The sequence below is a fragment of the Rhipicephalus microplus genome, chromosome 2 (genome assembly GCF_043290135.1).
Source record: "Rhipicephalus microplus isolate Deutch F79 chromosome 2, USDA_Rmic, whole genome shotgun sequence".
Lineage (NCBI taxonomy): Eukaryota > Metazoa > Arthropoda > Arachnida > Ixodida > Ixodidae > Rhipicephalus > Rhipicephalus microplus.
Window position 1 is genome coordinate 42306051 of NC_134701.1, and position 12943 is coordinate 42318993.

The following is a 12943-nucleotide window of genomic DNA, read 5'->3' on the forward strand; positions in this document are numbered from 1 at the left end:
GTGTGTTAGCCGTTCTAAGAGAGAGGCCGGATAATGGCGTCAGAACTTTGCGGAGTTTGCGGCACAGGTTGATGGAAAGGACGGATAGAGCGGCACCGGTGTAGACAAGCACCATGATGACAATACCATCAACTGACACTTCAATGACGTTAGCCAGACAAGGGCGAGGATTTGTGCATGGCGGCAGGGACGCAGTTCGTGCCTCGGGAACTGCGGCCGTTAGTTTTCCTGGTCGGTGGGTCCAGAACGGCGACACATAGGGGAAAGTGAACGTCGACGTGGAGATGGGGAGCGGCGGGTGGGACCTTGTGGACAATCAGAAAGAAAGGAAGAGGAAGGAGGGCTTGAAGGCGTAGAAGAAAACTGAGGGTCGAAAGAGGGCATTCATCGAATGTTCTGAGCAGCCTGGCGACGACGACAATAGCGTGCCATGTGGCCAACACCGCCACAAGCAAAACATATCGGACGATTGTCTTGGTTTCACCATTGGTCGGAGTAGACACCGACATGCGGCTGGGGGGAAGTAAACTGCGGCCGAGGTGGTATCCGCATAGGCGGCGGTGAATAGGTCGGCGGCGAATACATAGGCGCAGGATGGAATGCAGGCTGTCGAGGTAGAGCAACGGCCTCGGCGTACGTGAGAGGTGCGGCGACTGGCGGCGGTTCACGGGCGGGAGGAAGAACTTGTGCGACCTGGTCTTGAATGAAGTCGCGGAGTGTAGACGTCAATCTGCATGGTTGATCGGGTACGCAGGACATCAAAGAGAGCTGACGAGCGACCTCAGCGTGGGTGAACTCTTGGATCTTGGAGAGAAGAGGGGCACGATTTTCTCCTATGCCAAGGGTGGACAGGCTGGACAAAGAGTCGTCGAGCACCGAGGGACGTCGGGTGGGAAGACATTGTTTGCGCAACTCGTCAAAACTCTGGCATAGCTCAGTCAGTTCTAGGACAGTGCGAGGACTCTTAGAAAGCAACATTTGGGAAGCGTCGTCCTGAATGCCCTTCATGATGTGCTTGATCTTAAGCTCTTCGAACATCGACTCGTTGACTCGCTTGGAAAGGTCCAGAACGTCCTCAATATAGCTTGTGAAATTATCACCAAGCTGCTGGGACCGAGTATGCAAGCATTGTTCGGCCCGCCGTTTGCGTTCCTCAGGCCGTGCGAAAACTTGTGTGAGGCTCGTTTTGAAGACCGACCATGTAGAGAGTTCCGCTTCGTGGTTTATAAACCACAGCTTGGCCACGTCCGACTGGAAGAAGGAGACGTAGGCCAACTTGGCAGCGTCATCCCATTTGTTGTGAGTACTCACTCGCTCGTACATTGAGATCCAGTCGTCAACGTCCTTGTCTTCTGTGCCTGAGAAAACAGGGGGATCACGCAGACGCAGAGAACCGGCGCAGAGAACAGTAGGCGGTGCCTGTGGAGGAGTTGGAGCGGCGCTTGCATCGGTAGGAATAATGAATGGTAAAATGCGATTTCAAAGGTCCAGGGTGATCGAAACCCAGCAGACTCCACCACTTGTAACGGGGTTTATTTGCAGAGCAGAGCGCACAAGGCGAAGCAGTCAGCAGCGTCCGGCCAAGCGCAGCAAGCACGAGCTTATGCTGATGGCGATGCCCCTGAGGGGCCGAAAAATGCCGCTGAGGCCCCTCTTCTTCACTACAGTATCTATATATATATGAAAACTCAAGACAGAAAAAAAGAAACCACCCGCTCTTGGCCCCCAGCTCGTCGATGAGATAAGCGCGCGTCTATGCATCGACACGCGTTTACCTAACATAGGTATTTTGCCACATGAATGGGGGGGGAGGGGGAGGTTAGGCACTTGTGCCTGCGGGCTTATCGTTGCTTGGGCCGCAAAGGTCACTTCGCTCGCTGAGCAGGCCCCGTTTTCAAAAAAGTGCACTTTTCAAACACAGCGAAGTAACAAATAGGACACTCGTTAGTTCACACTCAAATCTGCACCTGTGATATTACGTTCCGTGCATGGTTTTTGTTTAAACAGCGCATGAAGTGTCGGGCTACAAACATTGTTAGTTAGCCCTCTTCCTGTGTGTCTTGTTTTCGTGCATCAATTTTTCCTCATTTGTGAGCAGCACGCTGCACGTTTCAATGTGCTAGCAGTTTTCACTGTTACACTCAAAGTTATTTATTTGTTGCCATCAAATTCATTGCTTCGCCCTAGCGGCGAAACCGACTTTTTTCTTTTCTTTCGTGCACGTATGGGACCCAGCAAGGGTGTGAAAACTATTATGTCGAGCCAATGGAGCAGCGGCGAGTTGCCTTAGTTTCCACCAGCGATGCACACTTGCTGTCCCGTGCACAAGGGCGCAACAGCGAACGCCGTGCGCTCAACTGCTGAGCCACACGTACTGCCGTGTAGGCAGTACGTGGTTTAGCTTGATTGAGATGTTTATGGTTGGCAGGTTTGTCACCATGACGTGCCGCTGCATTTGTCAGTCGCCGTCATCACGCTCTCATGCAGGCATCACTGTACACAAGCCGAAGTCGTAGTAATTACTGCATGATCTACTCAGGCTCTTATTGCAAATGCACGAAATAGAAAGTTCTTCACAGTGACATACACGAACGAATGTTCCTGAACATCGAATATTTGTGAAGATCGAATATTCGGGTTCGTTCGAATTTTCAAATATGTCACAATTGAATCGAATAGGAATATTACAAATGCAATATTCAACGAATAATCGAAACTTTTGAATATTCGCACACCCCTAGTTTTTAATGAATGTTTTGAACCTGCTATATGAACTCTAGGCATACGACGCTGCAAAGCCTTGAATCATAGAAGTACACAGTTTTGGTGCAAAATAGCAAAGCGACAGCTGACTTACACTAGATGCACTGCATAATACTCCCGACTATGCTGTGCCAGGTTTGCTGTGTGATCTTGGAAGGCAAGTAGATCTCTCAGGCTAACATGCTGCTTTGCTTAGTGATTTGAGAACTATGCTCAGAAAAGCCACATACAAGTCAAGGCACTGTCACAAGCTTCGATTAGTTTGCCGATTCCTTAGCTGTGTCAGTGAAACTTTGTTTTACTAGAGTACATGCAAGGTGTTTAGCATGATGCAGAGTTTTCGCAGATTGTGCATAAATATGCTAGCAGCAGTCATAGTGGCACCAACTCTGAACCGTATGCTCCCACTCAAAGCACTCATATTGCATTGCACAATGCTATCTGTTAATCGTGGGCTAATGCACTACATTCAGTGTGTCTCGTGGAATATATATTTCTAAAGCTAGACTCTTGCTGGTATTGGTTTGACTTTCAAGCCAACTTAAATTTTACATTTTGCACAGCCAAAGGTAAAAGCAAAAGATGATAAGAAAGGCTATGGTTGTGCCATGGCGTTTGGCTACAATACTTAAACCAATGAATTAGAGCATCCCCTAATTTATGGAACCTACCTGCTGAACGATGAATATCTCGTAGACAAAGCAGATGGCAACCACAGTAATGCCTTGCTCTTTGCTGAGAGTTGCCAACACCACCAAGGCCACACACATCGCCAACGAATGCCATTCTGCATGAAAGTACATACCTCTGAGTTTAGGCTTTGTCCTTCTAAAACGCATGACCCTTAAGCACATGCTCATGTAAGCTTCGCCGATTTGCACAGCACAAAACAAAATAGTTTTGATAGGAAAACTGGCAGTGGCTGGTGTCAACCTAAGCAGCCAAGTGCCACTAGGCTCACATAACTATATGTGAACCATAGGATTGCTGTTGTACAAGACAAATGTAAAAGGCGATCTCTTTCTTTTATAATGAAGTGCAATACTTTACTTCGCTATACAGTCGAGCCCTTTTATAACAGACACTGATATAAGAGACAGATGGTTATAAGAGACACCAGTGTGCTGACATTAAAATACAGGTTGATAAAAAAATGCATGCGAGGTACCCTGCTTATAAGAGACATCTCATATAAGAGACAAGAATTGCTGCTTAGAGCATGCCTTTTATAAAGGGGTTTCTCTGCATTTTCTATGAAGAAATAAGAGCCTTCTCTAGGACAGATTATGCAGCCGACTGGAAGCATTGTATAGATAAGAGCTTCAACTCTGTGAAAATGTTATGCTAGACAAGCCACAGTGGTCCCATGATGCGTATTGCATTTATTTGATGACCTATTCAGTGAAGGCAACGGGAGCAGTTGGCGCTTAACGTTTGTGATCGAGGAAACTTAGCATGGCACAAGCCCATCGAAAAGGGTCAATTGCCAGCAGCTACATGCAAATCTAATGCAACTATGTTCGTCAACAGAGCAAGATTGCCACATGCCATGCACGCATGTTTGTAGGCGACATCTGAAACAAGGACGCTGTGCAAGAAAACTCCAGGGAATATTGGATGCCATCGGGACACTCATTTTTTCGCCTCATGCTGGTTTGATGCTGCAAAATGCAACACACCCAACATGAGCCACACTCTCCCATCAATGTCCTGTGATCACAGCCACGCACACAAGCGATCCCCATAAAAAAACAGAATGTGAATTCTGCACAACAAATTGGCTTTCCAACCTTCTCAAAATGTTGGCTCCAGAGACATCCCGGTTTCCAAGCATTTTTCACTTATTCAAGATTACATACTGACCTGACTTCCTCCTTTCTTCGATTTCACATTTGTTAGATAGTTTCACAATTTCAAGCTTCACAAGAGCCATCAGTTTATATTACAGTAGACAACATTTAAATGAAACCTGAAAAAAAAAAAAAAAACAGGAAAATGTGTTCCCTTTAAGAGGAGTTTCAATTATTGAGAGATAAACAGGGGTATAACATTGTTACGAGTAACTTATTTATTAAATTATATATGATGGACCGTGCTCGGTGAAGAAGATGGCGACAGTTCATCAACACCAGCAAGCGATGTCATCTTTCTCTTCTATGCAGCAAGGCTTTGCAGGCTGTTGTGTATCATAACCCCCAAGCAATAGAAGCACCGTCTCTGTGCTTGAGCTACACGGATGTGGCAGGAGGAGGGTGATAAGGCTTGAGTCAAGCTATGTGCATGATGTCGCTCAAAGCTGACGATGATGACGTTGGATCGGCTGGAACGATCTCGGATGTAACGTCAGTCACCTGGCAGTGACGCGGTATGGTCCAGTGTAGCGTGACAGCAGTTTTTTGGAAAGACCTACACGCCGAGTGGGAGACCAGAGAAGGACAATGGAACCCGGTGAAAGTGCACGTTTCGATGAGAATCGTAGAGCTGTCTTTGGTGCTCCAGTGAGGCCTGCACATGGCTGCGGGCGAGTTGGTGTGCGTGGTCGGCTCGCGCGATGGCTTTGTCAGCATATTCAGTGACCGAGGGCAGCAAGGTGTCAAAGGGTATGATAGGTTCTCGGCCGTATAGAAAATAGTATGGCGAATGGCCGGCAGTGTCATGATGCGACAAATTATATGCGAACGTCACAAATGACAAATGGACAACCCAGTCCTGGTGATCTGCCACTACGTATTTAGAAAGCATGCCAATTATGGTCTGGTTGAGGCGCTCCGTAAGGCCGTTCGTTTGCGGATGTACAAAGTGGCAAACTTGAGCTTGGCAGAGCAAGAACGCAGGATTTTGTCAACGACAGCTGATAAGAAGGTCCGGCCCTGGTCAGTAAGAAGTTGGCGTGGAGCTCCGTGTACTAAAATAATATCATATACCAGAAAGTCCGCCACATTGGTTACACAACTTGTCGGAAGTGCTCGTGTGATAGCGTACCGTGTTGCATAGTCAGTGGCGGCAGCAATCCATTTGTTGCCTGAGGTGGAGATAAGGAATCGGCCAAGCAGGTCGAGGCCCACCCGAAAAAAAGAATAAGTGGGAATCTCGATCGGCTGAAGGAATCTAGCTGATAGGGAGGATGGCTTTTTGTGGCGCTGGCAGGGCTCACAAGCGACGACGTAGCGTTGAACAAAACGGGCAAGAGCAGGCCAAAAGAAACGACGACGTACACGGTCGTATGTGTGAGAGATGCCCAAGTGGCCCGTCAAAGGAGTGCCATGAAGTTGGTTGAGGACAGTCGCACGAAGATGTGCTGGTATAACGGGGAGTAAGTCATGGCCATATGGATCGAGGTTATAGCGATACAGGATCCCGTTTTTGACCAGGAACATTTGTAGAGATGCGTCGCGAGGCATTGACTCAAACTTGTCAAGGATGGTTCACAGGGAAGCATCCCAGCGTTGTTCGTGGCCAAGGTTGAGTAGCTGCGTCACAGACAGAAGGCCTGGAAAGGTGTCAGTATGAGCAGCATCTTCTACAAGGTAGTGTGATAAACGATCTGCATCCTTATGCAACTGCTCTGTTTTGTACGTTACAGTGAACGTGTATTCTTGTTAACGTAGGGACCAACGAGCGAGGCATCCTGTGGGATCTTCGAGTGAGGCCAGCCAGCAGAGCGCGTGGTGATCGGTGACTACTCGGAATGGACGCCCATATAAGTATGGGCGAAACTTGGCGACTGCCCACACAAGAGCGAGACACTCACGCTCTGTGATTGAAGAGTTGCGCTCGGCGGTAGATAGCAGTCGGCTAGCATATGCTATAACACGGTCATGTCCGCGTTGGTGTTGCAATAGAATTGCTCCTATGCCGTGTCCACTAGCGTCAGTGCGAACCTCGATTGAGGCTGATGGATCGAAATGAGCTAAAATCGGCGGTGCTGTAGGGAGGGTCATGAGCTGGGAAAAAGATAAGGCTTGATCAGCACCCCAGCAAAACGGGGTGCCCTTCTTCAGGAGGTTTGTGAGTGGGCGTGCAATGATCGCGAAGCCCTTAACACAGCGTCGAAAATAGGAGCACAAGCCCATAAAACTGCGAATGTGCTTTGTTGACTTCGGAACAGGAAAGTCCGTGACAGCGCGAATTTTCTCGGGATCTGGGCGGACGAGCGAAGCGACATTTTGAAGAGTTCAATTGAAGTCCGGCTCGACGAAAAACTTCAAGAATCGCCAATAAACGATCGAGATGGGAATCGAATGTGGGCAAGAAAACGATAACGTCATCTAAATAGCATAAGCAGGTTGACCATTTAAACCCTTGGAGCAATGAGTCCATCATTGTTTCAAATGTGGCCGGCTGTGATGGTTAAGGAACGTTCGTCACTATGTTTGTTGATAGCGGACGAGAAAGAATTAACATGAACTTTTTATTTCATGGCATGGGTGGAACGGCTGACGACGCACGGATACGCTACCGTGTGCAGCGCCGTTGAGTCGGACGTCGCGGCCAACCCAGCAGTCAGGGTCGCAACTCCGGAGGTGCAGGGTCAGGCCACGGCTCACGAGGACCACACCCGGTAGGCCTCGCCCACGAACCTGCTCCCGGCCACTGCACCCAGGCAGGAGCCGTTCGGCAGGTCTCGGCCTTGGACCTTGAACAGACACACCGGAGCTCGACCTGGCCGACACGTACGGGTCTCACGTCCCGGCTCACGAACGCTGCCAGGAACTCGTCCTCTTGAGCGGCGCACCGCTTCCTCTGCCTTCGTGGCCTCAACCCTCGAGCTCTCTTTTCCACACGTTCCTTCTTCTTGGCCAGGGCACCGCCAGGTACCCTTGGGTGCACACTGCAGCTTATGAGCTCGTGGCCCACGTCCGAGTCTGGCTCACCACTCGGCACCGCTCGGGGATCCTAGATTCAGCCAGCAACTTCCCTAGCACCTGGATCCTCGGCCACCCTGAATCCTCACCCGGCTCCGTGCTCCTCTGTGCGCACTCCCGCGTCTCGCCCGGCAGAACATCTCGCTCGTCCCTTGCCGAAGTGCGACGCTCTGGTGACACCGGCGCTTGATGGCATGGGTGCGACTACTGAGCAGTCAACCCGCATCGGAGACGCGATGCTCCATGCGGGGAATGGCCAGCCCGTCCAGCGAAGAGCGTGCGCCGAGACGCGATGCTCGACGCAACCGTGACCATTAGCCAGGCCACGTTCATCGCTGTGTCGAACGGCTGACCGCGGAGACGCCTCGCCGAGATCCGCGATGCCCTCGGCAAGGAAGAGAACAGCAGACCAGGCCGCGCCCCGAGATGCAGTACTCGTGCCGGCAATGCCGCCCCACCTGGTGGTTGGACGGCAGCAGCGTGGACGGCCGCGTTCCCTGGCCGGAACCTGGATCCCCTGCGTCCGACGCTTCGGCCCGCTGTCTCCCGTCTGCCGCTGCTTCGGCTCGTCCCCAGCCACAAAGCCTACTGCCACGTGATGGTCGCCCGTGGCCCAATCGTGGCATGCCACCTCTATGGGCCACCACAGGTCATCAGCTGATTCGCTGACACTCACGCGCACATTACACGCGCCTTGCCCCGCACTTCCGTCGTTGTCGTTTTCTTCACTCATCACACCGGCGCATTACAGAGACCGAAGGGCATAACTTTGAAGTAATAAGGACCGTCAGGAGTGACGAATGCGGTCTTCTCATGGTCCATCTCGTCTACAGCGATCTGCCAATAGCCATATCGAAGGTCAATAGTAGGCAAATACGCAGCCCAGTAAAGGCAATCTAAGGCATCGTGAATTCTAGGCAACGGGTAAACATCTTTCTTTGTAATTTTGTTGAGATGCCCATAATCTACACAAAAGTGCCAAGTTCCATCCTTCTTTCTGATCAGGACATCAGGAGAAGCCCAGGGGCTACACGAGGGCTCAATTATGTCTTTTGCAAGCATCTTTCCGACTTTCTGTTGTATGACTGAACGCTCGGACGCGGAAACACGGTATGGATGGCGGTGAATGAGACTCACATCACCAGTATTGATGCCATGAGTAACAACACTCGTTTGGCCTAAGGCCGTGCTGGCGAAGTCGAAAATGTCACTATAGGACTCCGGGATGTGACAGAGGGCTTCCACTTGATCAGGAGCGAGGTCTGATGGTACCATGTGGTCAATATCGACACCAGATGAACGTGATAGGGTTGGGTCATGGTCTGAGGTGCAGAAATCATCCACTCTGAAGGGCTCAACCGTATGGTCTTGCAGGGCAGTAATGTCAACCAGGAAGATACCTTGGTGAAGAATTTTGGCAGTGAGGGCAAAATTTACAATAGGAAGACATGTGCGATTTTCAACAATTGTCAAAATGGTGTGCGGAACAGCAACGCCATGCGTAAGCATCACGGCATGAATTGGTGCCACCATATAATCGCCGTCAGGTACAGTTGGAGTAGAGATGAGGTCGATGTGTGTAGCACAGTTTAGCGGAAGGCGTACGAAAGCAATGCAGCAAAGACGGCATTGGGGTGGGTTGGTCGGATAGGAAAGTAGAGGCATCTCAAGGTCAAGACAGCCGGCTGAACGATCTATAAGGGCCGTGTGAGCGGTTAGGAAATCCATACCTAGAATTAGATCATGAGGGCAATTTTCTATAACGATAAAAAGAACAGCAGTGCTTCTATCGACAATAGTCACACGGGTAGAGCACATGCCAATAATGGCGGCAGTTCCCCCGTCGGCGACTCGAACGGCTCAGTTGTTCAAGGCGGGTGTGATAACTTTCTTTAGGCGGCAACGAAGAGCAGCACTCACTATGGACACCTGCACGCCGGTATCGATCAACGTGCGCACAGGTACATTGTCTAAAGTAACGTTCAACAGAATCCGGGTGGTCGGTAATGTTACACGAGAATTTCTTGCAGAGGTCGTTGTCAATGCAGCTCCCCCTCCAGAAGCTGCATTGCCTAGCTTTTCGGTCGGGGGCCTCTCCGTCCTGCCTCTCCAAATAGGTCGGAGAGGCAGGACGGAATCGTGGGGGCGAACGAGATTGACTGCGAGCAGGAAATGGTGAACGGGTGTAGCAAGGTCTCGTCAGAGGTGCGGCAGAATCAGAGAATTTGGTCAGCGTAGGGGAATCGAAATCAAATGCTGGGGACGACTGGTGGACAAAAGTGGCCTGGGGGGAGGCCCATAGTGTACCGGCGGAGCCCAGTAATTGCGGCAGTGGCGAACAATATGACCGACGCGTCGGCAGATGAAGCATACGGGCTTGTTGTTCATTGTACGCCATTCGGACAAATTGCTTTGTCGAGAGTAGTTGGAACCAAAACGAGGAGCGGAGGGACGACGATAAAAAGGCTCAGCAGAACAGACTGGTTGAACAGGATGTAGGCGGACGTTCTATAATTCTTGACGAACGACGGCTTGTATCAGTGAGATCGTAGTCGGTGAACGATCAGGCGTTGGGAGCGAAGTGACAAGTGGTTGGGCTACCTCGACCTCACGACGAATGATGCAAGTGAGGTTGTCACATCGGCGAACTTGTTGGAAAGCGTCATCGCATGAGGAAGTAGCAGCTGTGTTCGGCAGGCGCCTTATGCCGTGGGTGACGCGGCGGGCTTTAGCCTGTTTTAGATGGTGGCATTCTGTCAGGATCGTGTCGATGCTCGTGACATTATTAAAAACCAGCAGGTTGAAGGCATCGTCAGCGATCCCTTTGAGGACGTAATCACCTTTTTCATCTTCGACATGCGCTGGTCGACCTTGCTACAAAGCGCCAAGACGTAAAAAATGTATGAGATGTACGATTCAGTAGACGTCTGGGCGTGAGTGGTGAGAGTCTTCTTGGCAGCGAGCTGACAACCAGATGAATCGCTGAAAAGATCACGGATCTTCGTTTTGAAGAGATCCCAGCTTGTGATTTTGGCTTCATTGGTTTCGAACCATGTCCGTGGCGTGCCATCGAGGTAGAACACAACATTGACGAGCATGAGCATGCGATCCCAGCGGTGCGTAGCACTGACACACTCATACCAGTGCAGCCAGGAGTCAACAACGATGGTACCGTCAGCGGAGAATAGCCAGGATCCCGCAGGGGTGGCAGGGTGACGTAGGTTGTCGACTCGGCTGGAGAGGCCGGTGGTGATGAGGCGCTAGCAGTTGAAGTAGCCCAAGAGTCCCCGGTATTGCGACCGCTGCGCGTCTCCATCGAGGTACGGGAGTCGTCCGTCTCCACCAATAATGTTACGAGTAACTTATTTATTAAATTATATACGATGAACAGTGCTCAAGGAACAAGATGGCAACAGTTCATCAACAACCAGCAAGCGACGTCGTCTTTCTCTTTCAAGAAGCAAGGCTGTGCCAGCTGTTGTGTATCAATATTCAAGTATAAAACCAAACATATTACGGGCAGTTGTTTTATATAAGCAGCAATTTCATTTAAGAGAGTTTCGTTTAATAGGAGTCTACTGTAGATAGCCTAAACCAGATACCGATAAACTTTGCGTAAAAGCTTTTGGGACACTAATCTAGGAGCGTTTGCTGCATCAGCTACCTGGTCAAGAAGCTTCTGGAAAAAACTAGCAAAAGAATGACAAGTACGTGCACATAAGTGCAAATTAATTTTTTATGCTGGTAGACCAAATATAAGGCCACAATTTGTGCCCATTATTGTCCTTATGTTGGAATCAATGGGTGATGATGCTACCAAGTGTCTCGCTTCGAGTAGGAGTGTTGGGTGGATGGACATACATAACACACAAGTCAGCAAATAACTTTGCTTCACAGCAATGCTTTACACACAGGAAGGTGAGTTGGCTTAAAGGACTAGTTGGTAGTAGAGAAAAAAGCATTCCTCCTCAGCCCGCCTCGAGTCTTCTTTCTTTGTGGTATTTATTAGGTTGTGGCTTAAATGACTAGTTGGTAGTAGAGAAAAAAGTATTCCTCCTCAGCTCGCCTCGGGTCTTTTATTTTTTTTTTATATTTATTAGGCTTGTGTTAAAATGAATTTGAAGCAAATACCTAGTATAGTAAAATAATTTCGAATCAGATTCGAATAGTATATTGCAAAAGTAATACATACTGTACAAAGAAAATTACCATATTTGTCATGACCCAACTAACCTGTCCAATATTTATTTATTTATTTAATTGAAACAAGTCATGTCACTGGTGAAAATGGCTTACAGAATTTCAGAGCAGCCATTAAAGCAGGCGAATTCTGCTTTTGGAGAAGCTACCTCTATGTTTGAAGCACGCACGGACTTTTCACGATAAACAAAATTTAGCCTTATTTATTGTTCTCTAAGTTTACATAATCATTCATACAGAAGTAGCAAGCCAGCCCACAATACAAGCACAAAAGAAAAAACAAAAGTAGTATACTATACAGAAGCAGCAACATAGCAACATAAAACAGTGAAGGATATTACACCAATAAGCTGGCTGCAACATGAAGTTCTAGCAGTGCGCCCACACACTCACTCACACAGGCATGCACAAGGGAAGGCAGTGGGGGTTGGGGGGGGGGGGGGGGGCACAGTGAGCTTTATGCATTGACACAATAGAGAGGGGGCTGCTGTGACAAACCTTTGCCCTCCCCCCTCCGAAGGGGAACCTTGCACACGCCTGTGTACCCCCTCCCACACACTCAAAGTTTATTACAGTAGAACCTCATTATTACATACATGCACAGCAAAAACACGGCTAACTGTGCACTAAACATAGTATACATTAATCACCAAGTACGAATTCTTTACGTGCGCCATCGCCGGTAATAAAAGATATATACAGTGCCATAAAAAATAATGCCTTAAGTACCCACCACAAAACAATTTTTCTGTTTGCCAATATTCAAAAATGATTGGCACCCTCACATGGCCATCCTATGGCAAGCGGTGGCAACATCAAGCAGCATTTGGAAACCACTGCAGAGCCCAGGATATGCAGTCAACGCAGCGACTGGCATAGCAACAGAATAGACATAGGCGGCTGTCTATGGTTAATGTTTTCCACAATCCGGTACTTAGAGAAACAGCCACAGTTTTATTGAAATGAGGTACAGTCACAGGGAGCCAATTGTCTATGGGCTAGTTGCGAGCAGCACTTTGGCTACTTGGCATACACACAGCGCCGAGCTACTTGCAACCACTCACTTTCAGGCTGCGCAGAAATGCGGCAAGAATGCCATTGTATCAACGAAATTA

The 12943-nt window shown here is 49.1% G+C and overlaps 1 protein-coding gene across 2 annotated transcripts in view; it reads right to left on the minus strand.

Annotated features, from left to right (window-relative positions):
• The window catches only part of LOC119169114 (protein O-mannosyl-transferase Tmtc3), a 488628-nt gene that overhangs the window by 293883 nt on the left and 181802 nt on the right, over positions 1-12943 (minus strand). For both annotated transcript variants that reach the window (XM_075886398.1, XM_037420216.2), the window contains exon 7: positions 3435-3550. In XM_075886398.1, coding sequence (XP_075742513.1) covers positions 3435-3550 — 116 coding nt within the window. The remainder of the gene's footprint in view (positions 1-3434; positions 3551-12943) is intronic.